Source organism: Myotis lucifugus, unplaced genomic scaffold (assembly GCF_000147115.1).
Source record: "Myotis lucifugus unplaced genomic scaffold, Myoluc2.0 scaffold_19, whole genome shotgun sequence".
NCBI lineage: Eukaryota > Metazoa > Chordata > Mammalia > Chiroptera > Vespertilionidae > Myotis > Myotis lucifugus.
The window spans coordinates 11,604,190-11,627,161 of NW_005871067.1; the positions used below are offsets into that span (position 1 = coordinate 11,604,190).

Here is a 22,972-nt window from a genome sequence, read left to right on the forward strand (position 1 = left end):
GCTTCTATCATAAGAAACCATCAATAAACAAAAAGGCAACCCACTGTATGGGAGAACATATTTGGCAATGATACATCTGATAAAGGGTTAATATCCAAAATATATAAGGAACTCATAAAACTTTACAAAAGGAAGACAAAGGACCCCATTAAAAAATTGGCCAAGGACCTAAATAGATACTTCTCCAAAGCAGACATACAGAAGGCCAAGAGACATATGAAAAAATGCTCAAAGTCACTGATCATCAGAGAGATGAAATTAAAACGACATTGAGGTATCACCTCATATCTGTCAGAATGGCCACCATCAACAAATCAACAACTGACAAGTGCTGATGAGGATGTAGAGAAAGGGAACCCTAGTACCCTGGTGGTGGAAATGCAGACTGGGTAGTCTTTATAAACAGTATGGAGTTTCCTCAAAAAATTAAATATGGAACTGCCATTTGACCCAGTGATGTCACTTCTAGGAATATATCCTAAGAAACCCAAAATGCCAATCAGAAAAAATGTATGCACCCCTATGTTCATAGCAGCACCAGTTACAATAGTTGAATCTGGAAACAACTCAAGTGCCCCTCAGTAGATGAGTGGATAAAAAAGCTGTTGTACTGTTATACCATGGAATACTATACAGCAGTAAAAAGAAGAATCTCTTACCCTTTGAGACAGCATGGAAGGATCTGTAGAATATTATGCTAAGCAAAATAAAACCAGCCAAAGAAAGCTAAGTATCACATGATCTCACTCATATCTGGAATCTAATAAACAAAATAAACTAATGAACAAAATAGATCCAGAGACATAAAAACATTGAACAGACTGTGGAATCTCAGAGAGAAGGTGGAGGTGAGTGGAGGGTGGGAAGTGATTAACCAAAGAATCTGTATGCATATATGCATAACTCAAGGACACAGACAATAAGGTGAAGGCCTGGGGTGGGGGATGGGGACAGGCTAGAAGGGGTCAATGGAGAAAAAAGGGGACACGTGTAATACTTTCAACAATAAAAAAAAAAGATAGAGTATCATTAATTGGCTGCCTTTGAATGGGAATGACTGGGAATTGAACATGGTTCATAGATTGACACTCAACCACTGAGTTAAGCCGCCCAGGCTAAGGCTTTTAAATTTGCCTTCTTATGTGGGAGATCTAAGAGTCCCTCCCTATTACTCTTTTTTTCAAAAATCTTCATTGTTGAGATTTTTTAAAAATTTCTTTATTGGTTAAGGTATTACAAATGTGTCCTCATTTCCCATTAACCCTCAACCTCCCCGCCCCCCACCCTCCACTCATGCGCTCATCCCCCTGTTGTCCGTGTCCATTGGTTTGGCTTATATGCATGCATACAAGTCCTTTGGTTGATCTCTCCACCTTACCCCCTCCCTCCCCTAGTTTCCCTCTGGGGATTGATAGTCTGATCACTGTTTCACTGTCTTTGGATCTGTCCCTGTTCATCAGTCTATGTTGTTCTCTATATTCCACAAATGAGTGAGATCATGTGGTATTTATCTTTCTCTGACTGGCTTATTTCACTTAGCATAATGCTCTCCAGTTGCATCCATGCTGTTGCAAATGGCAATAATTCCTTCTTTTTTTACCGCAGTGTTGTATTCCATTGTGTAGATGTACCACAGTTTTCTAATCCACTCATCTGCTGATGGGCACTTAGGCTGTTTCCAAATCTTAGCTATGGTGAATTGTGCTGCTATGAACATAGGGGTGCATATATCCTTTCTGATTGGTGTTTCTGGCTTCTTGGGATATATTCCTAGAAGTGGAATCACGGGGTCAAATGGGAGTTCCATTTTTAGTTTTTTGAGGAAACTCCATACTGTCCTCCACAGTGGCTGCACCAGTCTGCATTCCCACCAGCAGTGCAGAAGGGTTCCTTTTTCTCCACATCCTCTCCAACACTTGTTGTTTGTTGGTTTGTTGATGATAGCCATTCTGAAGGTGTGAGATGATACTGCATTGTCGTTTTGATTTGCATCTCTCATATAATTAGTGACTTAGAGCATGTTTTCATATGTCTTTCGGCCTTCTGTATGTCCTCTTTTGAAAAGTGTCTATTTAGGTCTGTTGCCCATTTTTTGATTGGATTGTTTATCTTCCTTTTGTTAAGTTGCATGAGTTCCCTGTAAATGTTGGAGATTAAACTCTTATCAGAGACAGCATTGGCAAATATGTTCTCCCATGCAGTGGGCTTTCTTGTTGTTTGTTGATGGTTTCCTTTGCTGTGCAAAAGCTTTTTATTTTGATGTAGTACCATTTGTTTATTTTCTCTTTAGTTTCCATTGCCCTAGGAGCAGTATCAGAGAAGAAATTTCTTCGGCATATGTTTGCGATTTTGCTGCCTGTGGATTCCTCTAGTATTTTTTTAAAAAATGTTTTATTGCTTAAAGTATTACAAAGAGTATTACATAAGTCTCCTTTTTTTCCTGCCCTTGACAATCCCCTGACCTTCCCTACCCCCCAGTGTCTTATGTCCATTGGTTATGCTTATATGCATGCATACAAGTCTTTCGGTTGATCTCTTACCCTCCCCACCTGCCCCTCAACCCTCCCCGGCCTTCCCGCTGTAGTTTGACAGTCTGTTCGAGGCTGCTCTGCCTCTGTATCTATTTTTGTTCATAAGTTTATAATGGTCTTTATTATCCATAAATGAGTGAGATCATGTGGTATTTTTCCTTCATTGACTGGCTTATTTCACTTAGCATAATGCTCTCCAGTTCCATCCATGCTGTTGCAAATGGTAAGAATTCCTTCTTTTTTACAGCAGCATAGTATTCCATTGTGTAGATATACCACAGTTTTCTAATCCACTCATCTACTGATGGGCACTTAGGCTGTTTCCAAATCTTAGCTATGGTGAATTGTGCAGCTATGAACATAGGGGTGCATATATCCTTTCTGATTGGTGTTTCTGGCTTCTTGGAATATATTCCTAGAAGTGGAATCACGGGGTCAAATGGGAGTTCCATTTTTAGTTTTTTGAGGAAACTCCATACTGTTCTCCACAGTGGCTGCACCAGTCTGCATTCCCACCAGCAGTGCACGAATGTTCCATTTTCTCCACATCCTCTAGCACTTTTTGTTTGTTGATTTGTTGATGATAGCCATTCTGACAGGTGTGAGATGGTACCTCATTGTCGTTTTGATTTGCATCTATTGGATGATTAGTGACTTTGAGCATGTTTTCACATGTCTCTTGGCCTTCTGCATGTCCTCTTTTGAAAAGTGTCTATTTAGGTCCTTTGCCTATTTTTTGATTAGATTGTTTATCTTCCTTTTGTTAACTTGCATGAGTTCCCTGTAAATGTTGGAGATTAAACCCTTACCAGAGACAGCATTGGCAAATATGTTCTCCCATGCAGTGGGCTTTCTTGTTGTTTTGTTGATGGTTTCCTTTGCTCTGCATAAGCTTTTTATTTTGATGTAGTCCCATTTGTTTATTTTCTCTTTAGTTTCCATTGCCCTAGGAGCAGTATCAGAGAAGAAATTCCTTTGGCATATGTTTGCGCTTTCGCTGCCTGTGGATTCCTCTAGTATTTTTATGGTTTCCTGTCTTATGTTTAAGTCTTTTATCCATTTTGAGTTTATTTTTGTGTATGGTGTGAGTTGTTGGTCTAGTTTCATCTTTTTGCATGTATCTGTCCAATTTTCCCAACACCATTTACTGAAGAGACTGTCTTGACTCCATTGCATGCTCTTGCATCCTTTGTCGAATATTAATTGGGGGTAGTGGTTTGGGTCAATTTCTGGGTTCTCTATTCTATTCCAATGATCTATATGTCTGTTCTTGTGCCAGTATCAAGCTGTTTTAAGAACAGTGGCTTTGTAATACAACTTGATATCTGGTATTGAGATCCCACCTACTTTGTTCTTCTTTCTCAGGATTGCTGCAGCTATTCGAGGTCTATTTTTATTCCAGATGAATTTTTAAAACGCTCATTCTAGATCTGGGAAATATGCCGGTGGTAATTTAATGGGGATTGCATTGAATCTATAGATTGCTTTGGGTAGTATGGACATTTTGATGATGTTGATTCTACCAATCCATGAACATGGTATGTTCCTCTATCTATTTATGTCTTCCTCTATCTCTTTTTTCAGTGTCCTGTAGTTTTTCGCATATAAGTCTTTTAACTCCTTAGTTAAGTTTATTCCTAGGTATCTTAATTTTTTTGGTGCGATGGTAAATGGCATTGCTTTTTTAGTCTCCCTTTCTGTAAGTTCACCATTGGTGTAAAGAAATGCCTTAGATTTCTTGGCATTAATTTTGTATCCTGCTACATTGCCAAATTCATTTATTAAGTCTAATAATTTTTTGATGGAGTCTTTAGGGTTTTCTATGTACAGTATCATGTCATCTGTAAATAAGGACAGTTTTACTTCTTCTTTTCCAATTTGGTTGCCTTTTATTTCTTCTTCTTGTCTGATCGCAATGGCTAGTACTTCCAGTACTATGTTGAACAGGAGTGGTGAGAGGGGAAATCCCTCTCTTGTTCCTGTTTTTAGGGGAAATGGTTTTAGTTTTTCCCATTGATTATGATGTTGGTTGTGGGTTTGTCATATATGGTTTTTATTATGTTGAGGTATGATCCTTCTATTTCCACCTTGCTGAGAGTTTTTGTCAAGGGTGTTGAATTTTGTCAAATGCTTTTTCTGCATCAATTGATATGACTATGTGGTTTTTTCTCTCAATTTGTTCATGTGATATATCACGTTTATTGATTTGCAGATATTGTACCATCCTTGCATCCCTGGGATAAATCCTACTTGGTCATGGTGTATTATCTTTCTGATGTACTGCTGGATCCGATTTGCTAGAATTTTGTTGAGTATTTTGGCATCTATGTTCATGAGGAATATTGACCTATAATTCTCTTTCATTGTGTTGTCTCTATCCGGTTTTGGTATTAGGGTGATGCTGGCTTCATAGAATGAGCTTGGAAGTGTTCCTTCTTCTTGAATTTTTTGGAATAGTCTGAGGAGGATAGGTTTTAGTTCTTCCTTGAATGTTTGGTAAAACTCCCCTGTGAAGCCGTTGGGCCCCGGGCTTTTGTTTTGCTGGGAGCTTTTTGATGACTGCTTCAATTTCTTCCATAGTTTTTGGTCTATTGAGATTTTTATATTCTTCCAGATTGAGTTTTGGAAGATTGTATTTTTCTAGGAATATGTTCATTTCTTCTAGATTGTCTAGTTTGTTAGAGTAGAGTTGTTCATAGTATTTTTTAATAATCCTTTGAATTTCTGTGGGGTCTGTTGTTATTTCGCCTCTTTCATTTCTGATTTTGTTTATTTGAGTCCTCTCTCTTTGCTTCTTGCTGAGCCTGGCTAGAGGCTCATCAATCTTGTTTATCCTTTCAAAGAACCAGCTCTTGGTTTCATTGATCTTTTGTATTGTTTTTTGGTCTCTATGTCATTTATTTCTGCTCTGATCTTTATTATCTCTTTCCTTCTGCTCACTCTGGGCTTTTCTTGTTGTTCTCTTTCTAATTCTTTGAGTTGTAGTGTTAGATGATTTACTATCATTTTTTCTTGTTTTTTGATGTAGGCCTCTAGTGCTATAAACTTCCCTCTCAGGACTGCTTTCATTGTGTCCCATAGATTTTTGGATTGCTTTGCTGTTATTGTCATTAGTTTCCAGGGTGTTTTTAATTTCTTCTTTGATCTCATTGGTAACCCAATCATTATTTAGTAGCATGCTATTCAGCTTCCAAGTTTTTGAGTTTTTTGGATTGTTTTTATTGTAATTTATTTCTAATATTATGCCATTGTGGTCTGAGAAGATGCTTGGTATGATTTCAATCTTCTTGAATTTGGGGAGACTTTGTTTGTGACCCAATATGTGGTCTATTTTTGAAAATGTCCCATGTGCACTTGAGAAGAACATATATTCTGTGGCTTTGGGGTGAAATGTTCTGAAGATGTCATTAAGTCCATCTGATCTAGTGAGTCATTTAGGATTGCTGTTTCTTTGCTGATTTTTGTCTAGAGAATTTATCCAATGATGTCAGTAGTGTGTTTAAGTCCCCTACTATGATTGTATTGTTGTCAATGTCTCCCTTGATATCTTCCAGGAGTTTTTTTTTTTATGTATTTGGGTGCTCCTGCATTGGGTGCATATATGTTTGTCAGGGTTATATCCTCTTGTTGTATCGATCCCTTTAGTATTATGAAGTGGCCTTCCTTATCTCTTATTATGGCCTTCACTTTGAGATCTATTTTGTCCGATATAAGTATTGCTACCCCAGCTTTTTTTTCATTTCCATTTGCCTGAAAGATATTTTTCCATGCCGTCACTTTCAGTCTGTGTGAGTCCCTTGTTCTGAGGTGGGTCTCTTGTAGACAGCATATATATGGTTCATGTCTTTTTATCCATTCAGCCACTCGATGCCTTTTGATTGGAGTATTTAGTCTGTTTACATTTAAAGTTATTATTGAAAGGTACTTGCTTGTAGTCATTTCTATTTTTGTGCCTGTGTTCTTTCTTACCTTTATATTTCTTCTTTTTAAACCAGTCCCTTTAGCATTTCTTGCATTGCTGGCTTGGTAGTGATAAACTCCCTTAGCTTTTTTTTTTTTTTTTGTCGGCAAAGCTCCTAATTTCCCCTTCAATTTTGAATGATAGTCTTGCTGGATAGAGTATTCTTGGATTCAGTCCTTTGTTTTGCAACACTTTGTATACCTCCTTCCATTCCCTTCTAGCTTAATGTGTCTCTGTTGAGAAATCATTTGATAATCTGATGGGGATCCTTTGTAGGTAACTCTCTGTCTCTCTCTTGCAGCCTTTAAGATTCTCTCTTTGTCATGTACACTTGCCATTGTTATTATGACGTGTATTGTTATGGGTCTTTTGGGGCTCATCTTGCTTGGGACTCTCTGTACTTGTATAACTTTTTTCTTCCCCATATCTGGGAAGTTTTCTGTCATTATTTCTTCAAATAGATTTTCTAATCCTTGCTGCTCTTCTTGTCCTTCTGGGAGCCCTATTATGTGTATGTCACTTTGTTTCATGTTGTCCCAAAACTCCCTTAGGCTCTCCTCCTGCTTCTTAATTTTTTTCTCCAGTTGCTGTTCAGATTGAGCTTGTTTCTCTACCTTATCTTTTAACTCACTAATTCGGTCCTCTGCTTCTTCTAGTCTACTGTTGAAACCTTCCATGGTGTTTTTGATTGTAGCTATATCACTTTTCATTTCTTCTTGATTCTTGCATAGGTTGTTGATTTTCTCATCCATCCAGTGAATGAATTGTACATCTATTACTCTGAATTCTTTTTCTGTCATGTTGCATGCTTCAATTTCATTAATTTCCTTTTTTGGCGACTCCTCATTTTCTTTCCTCCTCTGGGGGTTGTGTTGTCTCCCCATTCTGATTATCTCCAGATGGTTCAAACGTCAACTTGCGTGGGCCCAGGCCGTGTGCAGCGGGAGCTTTGCAACCACCCTAGTGTCACTGAAGAGCTCTGACACTAAGATGTGTGGTTGTGGTGGGTTGGTGGGAACCAGGCTCGCTCAGAGTCAGCATTACCAGTGCTCAGTGTGGCCTCATGTGTGCACTTAGAATCAGGGACCCCGCCTGCACCGTGCTGAAAAAGAGACCCCCCTGGAGTATGTTGAAAATCAGAGCCCCCTAGCGTGCGCCAGGAGTCAGAGTTCCCCAAGAATCCAGTATCAGAGTCTCTGTTGCTTCGTGCAGACTTGCATTGAGAATCAGGGTCCCTGTGTGCACATGCACCAAGAATTGGAGTCACTGTGTCTTAGTATGAATGCACAGGGAATCAGGGATCCCAGGCACAGGTGATAAGAAACACAGTCAAGTCACTGGTGCTTGGTGTTGCCTCCTGCTCAGAGAATCGGGGTCCTGGGGCCCGTGTTGCGATGAACAAGTTCCTAGCGTTCGTGCATTAGCTCCCAGGCCAAGGCTCCCCTAGTCTGCGCTGCGCTGGACAAGTTCCCAGTGTTCACGCACTTCCAGGACAAGGCTCCCTTAGCCTGCGCAGCACTGGACAAGTTCCAGGTGTTCGAGCACTTCCAGGCCAAGGCTCCTGTAGCCTGCGCTGTGCGGGACAAGTTTCCGTTGTTCGCACACTTCCAGGCTAAGGTCCCTGTAGCAGCACTGAGGCCCGGGCAAGGGGTCAGTCTATCAGTTACTATGGCGCTGCCTGCGAGCCTGCAGGGAGGGGGATGGGCTCTGTTACTCATGGATCTGCCGTGGGGATTTCTGGACTCTTGGTGTCCGTGGCTCTGTAGCTGTGGTCGCAGGTCTCTGTCACCTGTGGCTTTAGGGTCCTGGTTTGTGTCTGAGACCAGACTGGGTGGTTCTGAGGCCAGGATCCTAGTCTCAAGCAGCTCTGTTTCTCAAGATGGCATAGTCTCTGTTCCTGTGCTGGCTGCCCAGGAGTGTCCGCGCTGGGAGCAGGGCTCCGCCATCTAAGACTGCCCGGTTTAGCAGCCCCTTAGAAGACCCGCAGAATCTAACTGTCCCTAGCTCATACACACACACACCACACATGTCCACACACTCCTCTACTACTCCCTCGTGCTCTCACACTCTCTCCCTCCCTGCCTTCCTGCCGGTCGCCATCTTCTCTCTCTCCATTGTTGAGATTATTATCTTTCCCCCCCACATTGCCTCCATCTGGTTCCCACCCTAGGCCTTTGCCACCCTATTGTCTGTGTCCATAGTTAATACATATATGCATATAAGATCTTTGTTTAATTTCTTCCTGCCCCCCACCCCCTTTCTCTCTGAGAATCATCAGTCTGTTCCATTTCCATGCCTCTGATTCTATTTTATTCACCAGTATATTCTGTTCATTAGATTTATTATTCATTTATTTTGATTTTTAGATTCAATTGTTGATAGGTATGTATTTGTTGCCATTTTGTTGTTCATATTTTTTAACTTTTTATTTTTCTTCTTCTTCCTCTTATTAAGAATACCCTTCAATATTTTATATAATACTGGTTTGGTGGTGATGAACTCCTTTAGTTTTTTCTTATCTGTGAAACTTTTTATCTGACCTTCAATTCTAAATGATATGTTTGCTGGGTTGAGTAATCTTGGTTGTAGATTCTTTCTTTCTTCCTTCCTTTCTTCCTTCCTTCCTTCCCCCCTCCCTCCCTCCCTCCCTCCCTCCCCTCCCCCTCTCTCTCTTCTTTCTTTCTTTCTTTCTTTCTTTCTTTCTTTCTTTCTTTCTTTGTATTGTCTAAAATTTTACATGTCTTTTTCCCCCAATTGATGCCCCCTCCCTGCCCCCCGCCAGCCATTCCCACACCGGGCAAGCCCTCACCGCCTCAGTGTCTGTGTCTATTGGTTATGTTAATATGCATGCACCCAAGTCCTTTGGTTGCTCTCTAACCCTCCCCTCCCCTACCATTTGTCTCTAGATCGATCTTGTAGATCCTTTCTATTCATCACTTTGAATATTTCTTACCACTCCCTTCTGGCCTGCATAGTTTCTGTTTAGAAATCAGCTGACAGTCGTATGGGCATTCCCTTGTAGGTAACTAACTGCTTTTCTCTTGCTGCTTTTAAGATTCTTTGTATTTAGCCTTTGTCATTTTAATTATGATGTGTCTTGGTGTGGTCCTCTTTGGGTTCCTCTTGTTTGGGACTCCCTGTGCTTCCTAGACTTGCAAGTCTATTTCTTTCACTGGGTAGGGGAAGTTTTCTGTCATTATTTCTTCAAATAGGTTTTCAATATCTTGCTCTCTCTCTTCTTCTGGCACCCCCATAATTCAGATGTTGGTATGCTTGAAGTTGTCCCAGAGGGTCCTTACACTATCTTCATATTTTTGGATTATTATTTATTTTTGCTCTTCTGGTTGGGTGTTTTTTGCATCCTCATATTTCAAAATAATTGATTTAGTTATCAGAATCCTCTACTCTACTGTTGGATCCTGCATATTATTCTTTATTTTAGTCAGTGTATGTTTAATTTCTGACTTGTCCTTTTCCATGTGTTTGACATTATCACAAAATTTTTTGAAAGTCTCACTAAGTTCCTTGGAGATTTCTAGAAGATTCTTGAGTAACCTTATAACTTGTGCTTTCCTGTGTTTGTTTCTATGTGTTGGATAGAGATGCTATGTCTCCTCCTTCAGTTGATAGAGTGGCCTGTGTAGTTGGTGTGCTATAGGGTCCAGTTGCTCAGCCTCCCCAGTCACCTGAGCTGGGAACTCTAGGTGCACCCCTTTGTGGGGTGTGAACACAGTCTTGTTGTAGTTGAGACTTGATTGTCACTAGGGGGAATTGACCTCCAGGCCAATTTGCTGTGAGGACCAGCTGCGACTACAGTGGGAGATCTATTATGCAGGACACACCCCTATTGAGCAGGACTTGCTTCAGTTGGGCATTGGTGCTTACTGAGTGTGTCGCTTATGGATGTGTAGAGTTGTAATCTGGTATGGTCTGACACTGACCACTGGGTACACCAGCTCTTGGGTCTCCAGGGAGGTGCAAAGTCATCCACTGCCTGGAGTCACCAGCAGGAGCTACAGAGATCTGCAGATTTCTCCTCTTTTTGTTGGATTTGGAAGTGCCCAGATGAGGCCCAGCTATGAAGCAAGACATGCTGGTGCTAGTGCCAGGTCCTGGGCCTTTTATTGATAGGTTTTGGGCTCCCTGACCCAGCTGCAGCTTGTTTGAGATTTTCAAGGACAGGCCATTCATATGCAAAATCTGCTGTAGGCAGCTTGGCTGGGCTTGTAAATTGGATGAGGTGGGGTCTTAGGGAATCACCAGGGTGAAGCAAAGATAAATGGCTGCCAGTCAGCCCTGCAATGGGGAGGTCCCAGCACAGGAACAATAATCCCTCCAAGTACCTCTGTCTGGCAGAAAGCCGCCCCCAAGTTTCTGCACAGATGCCAGACAAATGTGTCCCCCAGAGCCTCAAGCTTGTGCTGGAGCTCAGAGGAAGCAGGACTTTGTAAGTTCAGTTCGTGGTCCTGGCCTTTTAAGAGGAATAGCTGGATCTCCAGCAGCCTCTGTGTCACTGTGCTCCAATCTGCTCTGGTTTTTACAGCCTGTAATTATGGGGACTTCTTTTCCCAGTTCTGAGACCCTGGGCTGGGGGCCTGGTGTGGGGCTGGGACCCCTTGCTCCTCTGGGCAGCCTCCACAAAGACCATCTACCTCCTGATTAAAAAAGCGGTACACATGGGTGCTGGACCAGCCCATTCCGCGCCTCCACATCTCCTACCAGTCTCTGTGTGCTTTCTTCTTTCTCTAGTTGTAGGACTTCCATTCAGCCAGCTTTCCAGTAGTTCTGGATGATGGTTGTTCTGTATTTTAGTTGTAATTTTAATGTGGTTGTGGGAGGTGGTGAGTACAGGCGTTTACCTATGCCTCCATCTTTTGTCGTCCCTCCCTATTACTCTTTATTTTCAAAGTTTTCCTGGCATATTCTTGCTTTTGATTTTTTGGTTGATTCTTTTTCCCATATGTTAATTAAAAACACTTCAATTAAAAATAATGACTGTTGTTTTATAGGAATTGTATTAAATTCATGAATTAATTTAGGGAGAATTGACATTACTCTGATATTAAATCTGCTTATCCTAGAATATGATGTTTTTCTCCATGTTCTTTTGTGCCATTTGGTTGTTAAACTTTTATTCATACAGATTTAAATGACTCTTATAAAAGTTTATTGCTAGGCATTATATTGTTATATTTATTTATTTATTTTCCCTATGTAACCTTGTACAAAATAAATCTTTTTTTCCATTATATCTTCTAATTGTTATTTAAATACTAGGTTTTTTTTTTTTCATTTTGATTACTGTTTGTTGACAAATTCTTTTATTTTTTGTGTACTTCTTTAAATGACTCCACCAGCTTTGGACCTAATGCTTAAATGAGAAATAATATTTTGTTGTGTGAAGATACTGAAATTTTGAACTTGTTGTTACTGCAGCATTTCCTGGGTATCTTGACAGATACAAGCAACTAAAAAATAAAGATGTCCAATATACTAATATATTAGGGTAAAATTCTGTAGAAGTGGAATTGAAACAGGAATTCAAAGTTTAAAAAGAACAATAAAATTTCATACTGTTATGAAATTATGTATTTTTAAAGTGACCAACAGCAGCAATCAAATCACCATGGTCTCTATATTCCAATAGATATTTGAAAGAATGATATCCAGTTTTATTTAAAACTGTGTACATTTAGTGTGCCCGAAATAACATATTTTGCAACTAATTTAATTTGTACTGAAATCTTACAGATGTCTAGGAAAGTCTTTAGGGACTATAGGGAGTGTTCCTTGAGATCAGGTTGTTTTCTGCTCCTTCAGGGCAAGCTAAACTGCCTGGGCTCTTTCTGATGAGTACAGTCCCACAGAGTTGTCCTGCTCTCTCTGGGCCCTAGCCAGATGGCCCATCCCAGACTCTACCCTTTGAGGAAGACCCCCTGGTTCTGAGCTAAGGCAGGGAACTTGTGGGTCCTATTAATGCTACAGACAGTGAGAACAGTTCTGAATGTCAACAAAAGGTCACTGCCACCAATCCAATGTCAACAGGAGTCCCCAATTTCAGGTGCAGTAAAAGGAGAGACTTAATTCAGGTGAACAAGAAAATGCAGACTCCACCAGAAATGGAAGGCACACTCCCACAGACAGGAGGCTGGCTAACAGAGAAAGTACTTGTTCTAGTCCTTGATTGCCGGGGCTGACCAGCAGACCCTGGGCAATGGATGAATGATTATTCTGGCACACATTTCTGTGAAAGAGAGAGGACTAAGAGACTGCTTGGCTATAGGAACCAAACAGCCCCATTCACCTGCCTCCTTGGGCTTTTATTGTAGCAATAGTTTGAACTAAAATTAACTTCTAGGTACTATCAGCAGGGTAAGTATCCTTGAGAAAACACATGTATCTGCAGTATCTTTCAAGCAAGGATGTCTAAAGACTAAACATTAAGATTTCAGTAAAACCCCCGGGGGGCTCAGACTTGTTTGGAAAATTCAAGGCAGGGGCTGCTGCCGTTGGCAAGATCGCTGGCCACCAACCTTTTGGAGGCTCCTCCTTACAGACTTTCCAACCAAGTCCCATGCTTCCCCACATCTCCCCCTTTTTTGTTTTACTGGCTATAGAAGACAGAGGGAGGCAGTGGACTTTCTGCTTTGGAATGTCGGGGTCTGTGAAGTGTGTTCACTACTCTAGTTCTGATTTTGTAGATACAGTGACTAGAGGAGTTCTGGTAGTCACTGTGCCATGCCATGTTAGGGTTTAATCTAACGAGCTGGAATCTACAGTGGCCCTGTGGGGGTAGAAACACATGCATATCTTCTCCCCCATGTTAATAATTCATTGGGTCCTTGAGTCCCATACTTGATTGGTCCATTTTTATGCAATCCAAACTTCTAGTTTTATTGGTCCAAATTGCACTGTTGTGATTGGTCCTTATGGAGCCACTACATCAGGATGGAGATGCAAATAAAGATATACCTTTGTATCTCTAATTGGATAGGGCAGGTCTCAGACCATTGGCCAAAATAGGATTCCAGGAACTCCTTTATAAGATTGGGCTCAGAAGGCAGGAATGTAGTGGAGGAGGCGTGGCAGCTTAGTTTCAGATTTTTCCTGACATGCCTCTGTAATAAAGGCTGCTAAACTCTGGTTATAAATTTGGGTCCACTTATCAGAAATTGTTTTTGACAGGTATATTCCTTCTTGGGATCAACCCAGGAAAGCTAAAATCCCTTTAAGAGCAAACACTCTGAAGTCAGAAACGGGTTTAAATCCTGGGTCAGCTTCCTAGTACTTGTGTGTTCTTGAGGAAGTTTGTCAACTTCTTTGTCTCAATTTCTTCATTTGTAAAATAATTTATTATGTGCATTAAATGACTTAATGAATTCATAGCATTGAAAAGTGTCTGGCAGTGTGTGCTGTGTCCATTGTGTGGTACCTCTCCATCATGACTGAAGCATGCTCTTGGTGAGGTAGCATTTACTCCTATCCTCACCACCACTAGATCAGCCCTGGCTTCAGCAGGTAAGCCTGGTGCTCAGCTGTCTATTGGTCACCCATCAGCATAGCCCCTTTGCATGTTTACATGAAGGTTCTTGTAGGCAGTGGCTGTTTTTAAATACAAAATCAAATACATTTTCTCATAATTGTTATGCCCAGATTTCAAGATTCCCAAGAAACCAACAGGGAGCCAGCAGTCCGATGCAAAAGCATAAGAATCTGTATTTCAAGCTAGCTTGAGCTCCCATCCACCAGACTCACCGACACATCGGCTAGCCAAGTGGCCAAGAGAGCGAACCCCGCCTCGAGACCGGTTATATAGGGGGGGTTGGAGTAAGGGGAGGAGAAAGGACTGTGCTTTGCCGATTGGCCAGGCGCAAGTCGATGTCTTGTTCCTGGGTGTGGCTAGCAGAGTCTTAGACTTCCGGGAAGACGCTCCTTGCCAAGCACGTGGCCAAGGTAAGATGGAGGACGTAGCCCTTACCCTGGGGCAAGGTGGAGAGCCTAGCCCTCGCCCTTTCAATAATGATTATGATACGGGAATTTTGGACTGGAACACGTGGTGTTCCCTGGGCTCTTTGTCCGTCAGAGTCAAAGACTGTTAGGTCGCTGAAGGAGGAACGCACGAGGGCAGAATGGTGAGGGATTACGAATTCATTCAATCATCCGCACACCAGGTGGCTGAGTCTGGATGGCTCCAGAACCCAGTGACGGGAGTCAGCGGCTTTTAAAGGACTTTTGAAGGGCTTTTTCTGGGCAGAGAATTCTTTGTGCATACCCAGAGGGGAGATAATGGAATGTGGTCCCTGCAAGTGAAATGTGGTCTCAGCAAAGGGAATGTCCATAGTGAAATGGCCTGCAAAGCCAGTTACCGGGGTGGTATATGAGTCAATTATTTGATCAGACCTAACAGAAACCACAAAGAGAAGATGGTATAGCAAGGGTGGAAATATATTGAAGAACAAGTACAGATTCCCATGTGGGGAAGGGGAAAGAGTCCCACCTAGTCCCTTCTTCCACAGTTTATAAGGACTGCAGTTTTTTGTGCCTTGATTTGGTCACTATAGCAACTCCTGAGCTCAAAAGGTCAAACCTCACATGGGACTTGTGAGGTCCTCCTCCCTTATTGTTTTCCTAATTTTCCTTCTTTGAATGAGGGGCTTCCTTCCCTTTATTTTGTAAATGTGTATCTTTTGCTACTTCCAGCTCCCTTGTCTTATGGAAATGTAACTTCTGCTTCCCCCAACTCCCTTGTCTTATGGAAATGTAACTTTTTGCAGCTGGGTAGCCTGTGCTTTTTCCATGGACCCCTTTAATTTTTAAAAATTCCCTAAACTTGCCTATTTCACCCCTAAAAACTCCTATTTCAACACATTTTAATTAACCTAGCTATTAATAACAGGAATGGAGCAAAGGGAAGGCCAAATATTATAGCTATATCCTGTGTGCAGCTTTGCCAGGAAGCTGCAGTTTAATACTCCCCAGGTCTATTCCCTGCAGATTGCTGGGGAAAGGGACTGAACAAGGGGAGAATAGACACATGCCCAGTAAAGTCTGGGTGAAATAGGGAAGGTGTTTGTCACCTGAGAACAGGTCATTGGTCAGCATAGGCACGGCCACTGCCGGCATGGGAAGATTTGAGATATTTAATCACTTAAACAAAAAGTTTGATTTCTTGCCCTCTTGGCTTCTGGCACTCTCTTAGATACCTTGCATTCGCCCACATGGCTCACAGGCTATGTGCGTAACCACACAATGGACTAACAGACCTGCAACTAGCCTGATGCTGCACTAGACCCAACTGCACATGGAAAGAAAACTTTGGATGCTGACTTTGCTTCTAGCTCTACTGAATCCCCAGCTACACATCTTCCAGGACTAATTTAAGGGAAATGGGACTTTGGAAATCCAGAGATCTAATTCCATGCAAATAAAAGTTACTCACCCTCCTATGCGAGTCTCAGAAAATTATTTTCCTCCAGATATAGTAAGGACCCCACACCCAGCACAGAGTGGGGAAAGGGATACTCCATTTCCAGCAATAATAAGATATTAAGAAAACGCTACAATTATGTTCCAATATGTTCCTTCCATAATACATGAGTAGGAACAGCAAAAATAGGTTGAGGAAAAACATTCCATATAAGCGTTTATTCGAAAAGATCAACAGGGACGACCTGCTGGCGCCATGGGCCTCTCTGGCTATCCACCTTCAGTGGTTCTCAACCTTCCTAATGCCACGACCTTTTAATATAGTTCCTCATGTTGTGGTGACCCCCAACCATAAAATTATTTTCGTTGCTACTTCATAACTGTAATTTTGCTACTGTTATGAATCGTAATGTAAATATCTGATATGCTATATGTGTTTTCCGATGGTCGCGACCCACAGGTTGAGAACCGCTGTCTGTACCTTGGAGGGTCGCCACACCACTTGGTTTCTTTCCATCTCTCCATCAGGCACAGAGGGACCCTCGGACACAGACGGGAGCCTGCACCTCACCTCCAGAGCCTGGAAGGTGCAGTGGATGTCCGCGCAGGCGCGCCCCCCCGCGGCGGCGCGCTCCAGGCGGAAGTGAAGTCCGAGGCCCGGCTGCGCAGCTTGGGCGGGGAGCGCGGGCTGTGGAGAGGCAGGCCAGGCGGAGGCGGCGGGGTCGGCGGAGACGGAGCTTCAAAGTTCAACCCACGCAAAGAAGCAAGCCTCGCGGTGTTTGCCCCTTGCGGAGCCCCTTCGCCAAGTCGGTCCTCCAGACCCAGGACGCCACAAAAGCGCGGTGAGTGGCGGTGGGCTGTCTGGCCGGAAGTGCGGCTCTTTGTGCAGCCGCCCTGGGGCGGCACCAAGGTCGAGTCCGTCTCTCGGGTCCTTCCGTGCCCTGGAAGGGATCCGCGGCACTTTGTTCCGCAGGGCCGGGCTGGGCGGTGTTAGGTACGGGGTCCTGGGACCCAGAGCCTGGTAGGCGGAGCGGGGCGCGGGCAGGTGCGGTGTGGGCTGCGAGGGCTGCTGCCTAGGTGAAGTCTTTGCACAAAAACGTTCTCTGGGCTCTTTAAGGTCTGAGTTAGATCAGATCAGGAAATTGGATGAAAAATGAAAAAGCAGCGGGTTTTTGTTTCTGTAAGTTAGGTTTGGGTTCTTATGATTTTGATAATTTCATATATGTAATCTATTCACTTTGTCTATCCACGAAGTCGAAATTATTCCATTTGCCTGGCAGAAGCTTAGTGTTTGCCCTCCAGCTTGAAAGGCTTTTAATGTTTTCGTCAGAAAGGACATTTTGTGGCTCAGTCTGGCTTAACTTTGAAAAAGGTGCAGTTTTACAAACTGTCTACAAACAGGCTATTTTTCCTTTATAGTGTATATAAGTGTGCACATAATGGATTGTATAATGTTTAACTAAAGCCATACATAAAAATATTTTGGAGTGTTTTGGCATGCAAGAAAATTTTTTAGATGGAAAGGTTTGTCTGTTTCCCACTCCTTAAATTTTCAAGTCATCCTTGTGTTTGTAATTTCAGGTACTTTCCCAAATATTGTATGAAACACTAGATTAATAATTTTTGTTTTTGGCAATAATAGGAGCACATTTTTAAACTTTGGCACGTATAGATGTAGTGGGTTATTTTTGCATTTTAAGCCAATAATTGAACAAGTCAAAGCTATTTTTGTTCTAATGTTGAAGCTACGGTGGTTCACATTGTGAAGATTTTCTTTTAAGTTACTCGGGCCTGCAACGAGTGTTTGCATATGTTGCTTATGTTTAGCCCTTTTGTGAAACTAAGGTCTGGTAGAGGTCCCTGAAGGCTTTAAGAATTGGAAACAGCCTGCTTCCTTGGGTTGGGCTGGGTGTTTTTGGTGCAGTAGTTACTAGAAGTGCCCAGCACAATAGCGCCCCCTCTTCCTGCCTTCTGCTCTTCATAATAGTGGAAGGATTGGCAATGTGTGTAGGGCAAGTGCCTGACACTCATGAGAAAGGAGGAAGCACCATCTGCTGCAGTTGCTACCCCTGCCCTCCTATCAGGCTCTCCTGTATTTGTTAGGATTTTCAGTTGTTCCGCTCTACAACTGCTTTTCAACTCATTTCTGTTTTAAGGTTAGACAGAATTGTAATGCCAGAATTATTTGAATTTTCAAACATTGGGACAATGAGTAGTGTAATGCCACAGAACTAGAAGATTAGAATTGAAAAAAAAAAACTTAAGTGCTCTTAAAAATATGATTTTAACTTTTTATTGGTTGTGTAGTTTAAAGGGAAATTTTTGTGAACCAAACTTGTCTTATATGAAAAACTTCTTTTCCTGGATCAGTTGAGAACAATTTAAAAAGGCAGTACATTTGTTCCACTCTATATCGTTGAAATCTCTCCAGTTGTTCTATGTAGAAATACATAAATTTCTCCCAATAGATTGCAAACCTTGGTAGTGAAGGTAAAATCTGTGGAAGTTGAGAACTTTCTCCTATTATACACTCTTGATGATACCATACATCACTGAGAATTTCTGATGTTGATTGTATGAAGGGATATTGTATCTTGTATATTGGTGTCTCAGAGAGAATTTAAGCCCCTTGATATTAGTTTTACTGACATGAAATACTAAGGTATAAGGCCTTTAAAATTTTATAATTACTATTTTGTGGGGGAACTTTATTTAGGCCATAGCATGTTTTGAAACTAGAGATAGTAGTACAGTTGTGGGTTTTAAATATACTTTTCCTCTGGTTATTATTGGATTTTCAAATCAAAGACTTTGATGCCATCTCTTTTAAAGATAAATCTGAGATTTTTCTTCTGATGCAGGTGTCAAACCACTCACGAATTCTGACAGTTGAGTCATTCCAAATGGAAAATATATTAAAAAAAAAAAAGTATGACCCTCTAGATCTAGCCTTGGAATTGGGATTCTTGGTCCATACCAATCAAATCAGACTGGGTAATTCTGAGTTTCTGAGTGGCCAGTGGCACTAGAATCCCAGGCAGAGTAGTGATGGTGTTTTTTTTTTTTTTTTTTTTGCTCATGCTCTCAACACACATTTATTGAGCTTTACCTTTTCAGATACAGAGTATTGGATACTGAGCATAAAAATCACATGCTTATCATTATCACCTCAAGGAATACACACATGAGTGTGAGACTACACACTGGGAAAAATAACCATAATGTAAACCTAACTGTGGAAAGTCCCCGACAGATCGTAATAAATACCTGCTGATTGTGAAGTTATTTCATCAGATGCTCAAGCATCTATTATACATTTTTAAAAATCATAATATTTATTTAGCATTTGCTAAGTGCTAGGTGTCGTGATAAATTCTTTATACAAATAATTCTAACTCTTACATATTATACTTTTTTTATCCCTATTTTAAAAGTTACAAAGGAAGATGGATTAATCCGTCACAAACTGAGATCTGTCTAGTTCCAAAACTCATGTCCTGAAATTCCAGTGCCAGACATTTTGAATCCAGTTCCAGCGATATTTTCACTCCCAATGGACAAAAGGAGCACCAAGTAAAACTGATTACTTCTGTGTCCAGTGGTAGGAGAAAGGCACACAGACGGGCATGTTAAGCAATGGCACGATGAACAATACAGCTCATCAGACTTTCTTCTAATCATTCCTTAAGAATAGACTAGGACTGACCCCAACCTCATATGTTGGGCCACACCAATAATTCATTCATCACCTAAGTATTTTAATTGTTGTTAATGGTTCTGTGCTTGGCTAGAGCAGTGGAGTCCACACAACATGATTTGCAGGGTCAGGCAACAGCCAGCAGAGCTTTTGTAAGGCAAGAAGTCAATGTATGATAGGTGAGACAGATGTCAGCAGAAGTGACACACGCAAAAAGATTGGTTTCTGTTGCATTCTGAATAATACCCAATGGCTCAAATGCCCATCACATGACCAGGTACTTCTTTAACCTCATCTTCTACCATTTTGCCCTTGAATGTTCTGTTCCAGCCACACGATCTGGAAATCTATCGAATCCTCTCTGGCATCAGGACCTTTGCACATGCCTTTCTTTCTGCCTAGAATGCTCCTCACTCAGATACCAAAATGGTTAGTCTCCCTACTCCCTTCAGGTCTCTCTCCTCAGGGGATACTCATCATTGAGCATGACCACCCAATGGAAAGTAACAGCCATATGTCACTTCCCCCTTAGGCGACTTCATTTGTCTCCAACTCACCACCATCTAAATAATGCACTATATGCCCGTTGACTTGTTTGTTGGTATGTCCTGAGGTGCAGAGCTTGCTTGCCTTGTCCACTTTTGTAACCTCAGTGCCCAAAATAATAAATTTTCATTGGTGGAATGATTGTGATTATTTTGCTAATAGTGTGGATAGATCCCCCCTCCCCCCACCCCCCCATACACACACATTTCCATTAAAGGACCATGGTGTATTTGGTTAAACAAATAACTTCAGAGCACTTACTGTATATGCTAGTCACAGTAATAGGTATTGGCACAACAGCAGTGATCAAGACATGTATTATACATGTTTGCAAGGTTCTTCGCTCTCCTCTTTGGTTGATCTCATCCTCCTCCCTCTGGCCCTTCTACCTGATTCCCACTTAGGCTCCTGACATTTGATCCATGCTCCTGTCCTGCTCTTGACTTCAACTTCACAATTCCCTCTTTTCATCAAGCTGTTTTTTTTTCTTATATTTTCATTATGCACATTTAAAAAGTGTAACAACAATACAATGTACAGTCATATACCCAACATCTTGATGGGACAATTATTAGCATTTTGTTGTAGTTTCCCTTTTACTGAGAATGTGTTTAATTACTATAGGCATCATGTCATTTTTAGTCTTGTGTGCGTTAGTATAGATTTCTTAAAAAACCTTTATTAACCAAAATACTATTATCACACTTAACAAAATTAATAATTGTTTAATGTTGTTTGATACCAGTCCATATTCAGTTGTGTCCCAAAATGTTTAAAATACCATTTTACAATATTTTCAATGTAAATTAGGATACAAACAAAATCCACCTATGGTCTTTTTTTTTTTAATTTTATTTTATTGTTTAAAGTATTACAAATAGTAGTACATATGTCTCATTTTTTTCCCCATTGACCTTCCCCCGGCCTCCCCTACCCCCCGGCACATGCCCTTACCCCACCCTCCCAGTGTCTTGTGTCCATTGGTTATGCTTATATGCATGCATACAAGTCCTTCGGTTGATCTCTTACTACCTCCCCTTCCCCCAAAACTCACCAGCCTTCCCGCTGTAATTTGACAGTCTATTCGATGCTTCTCTGCCTCTGTATCTATTTTTTTGTTCATCAGGTTATAATGTTCTCTATTATCCATAAATGAGTGAGATCATGTGGTATTTTTCTTTCACTGCCTGGCTTATTTCACTTAGCATAATGCTCTCCAGTTCCATCCAGGCTGCTGCAAATGGTAAGAATTCCTTCTTTTTTATAGCAGCGTAGTATTCCATTGTGTAGATGTACCACAGTTTTCTAATCCACTCATCTGCTAATGGGCATTTAGGCTGTTTCCAAATCTTAGCTATTGTAAATTGTGCTGCTATGAACATAGGGGTGCATATATCTTTTCTGATTGGTGTTTCTGTTTTCTTGGGATATATTCCTAGAAGTGGTATTACTGGGTCAAATGGCAGTTCCATTTTTAATCTTTTGAGGAAACACCATACTGTTTTCACAATGGCTGCACCAGTCTGCATTCCCACCAGCAGTGAAGGAGAGTTCCTTTTTCTCCGAATCCTTTCCAGCACTTGTCGTTTGTTGATTTGTTGATGATAGCCATTCTGACAGGTGGGAGATGTTACCTCATTGTTGTTTTGATTTGCATCTCTCAGATGATTAGTGACTTTGAGCACGTTTTCATGTGTCTCTTGGCTTTCTGTATGTCCTCTTTCGAAAAGTGTCTATTTAGGTCCTTTGCCCATTTTTTGATTGGGTTGTTTATCTTCCTTTTGTTAAGTTGTATGAGTTCCCTGAAAATGTTAGAGATTAAACCCTTATTGGAGATAACATTGGCAAATATGTTCTCCCATGCAGTGAACTTTTGCTGGGGTCCTGCCCCAGCAGGTCCAGGGGTTCCCAAAGGTGTGGACGGAGTCGGCGAAGGAATGACACGGAGTCAGCCTTCAGTTGATCAGCAGCCTAGCCAGGATCTCTAGCCAAGTTCTGGTGTTTATTGTCTTGTTACGTATGTATTTATACCAGTTGATTTTAATCCTGTCAATTTCTATTGCAAAGATTAGGGCTTTTCTTATCTCCATTCCAGGGAGTAAAGATTATGTAGCTTAAGCGTAATTGTTTGTAGTTAAAGTGATTAACTACCCGCCTGGCACTTAGTTAAGGGGTTTTATCCCCTCCCTAACTTCAGGGAAAAATCCCCATCTGGGGAAACAACCTTTCTCAGAGAGGTGACCTTGGTTAAAACACATGGCGCTAAGGAGAGCAAACATATTATATTAAGAACAGTATGCTATATACGCCAGGTCCCTTGAAACATATGCTGTGCAGATGTTTCTTTCCTGCAGCGACTGTGTCAAGCAGTAAGGATGGACCGGCTTCCGGCAAATTCCCTCTTTTTTATTTTTTAAATGATAGCGCATGTAAATCAGCAGCCACCTCTCAGATTGGGTTGCTTAAGACTCGGAAGAAAACTGACAAGCAATGATAGCAAGCACAGCTATAAACATAGTGGATGGAGTGCACAAGGAGCCTTGTTCCTGTAGAAGGTTGCTGACATCTTCAGTCAAGGGATTTCAGCTGTCCTCAAGTCGGTGGTTTGGCTATCCTTGTTGATGTGGCTAGCGGGCGGCGTCATTGGCTACGGGCTTCCCGGAGCGTCAGCGAGTTGAAGGGCTGCATCAAAGGGTCCATCAGGGCCGTGCTTGATGGTGGTGTCGGTGTCTGGGGGGCAGTCAGCTGTCCCCTCTGGGTCAGCTGACATGGATGATACCGGGGAGGAGTAGGATGAGGAGGAGACCAAGG

The 22,972-nt window shown here is 41.6% G+C and overlaps 1 protein-coding gene across 7 annotated transcripts in view; it reads left to right on the forward strand.

Annotated features, from left to right (window-relative positions):
- Positions 1-16,312: 16,312 nt before the first annotated feature.
- The window catches only part of FAM168B (family with sequence similarity 168 member B), a 107,846-nt gene continuing 101,186 nt past the window's right edge, over positions 16,313-22,972 (forward strand). Inside the window, exon 1 of one of the 7 annotated variants that reach the window (XM_023751288.1) lies at positions 16,313-16,760. In XM_023751288.1, the coding sequence (XP_023607056.1) occupies positions 16,343-16,760 (418 nt within the window). In that variant the 5' untranslated portion in view covers positions 16,313-16,342. Of the gene's footprint in view, positions 16,761-16,873; positions 16,940-22,972 lie in introns of those variants that run through there. The other 6 variants (XM_023751289.1, XM_014452992.2, XM_014452989.2 and 3 more) reach the window with 6 other exon arrangements.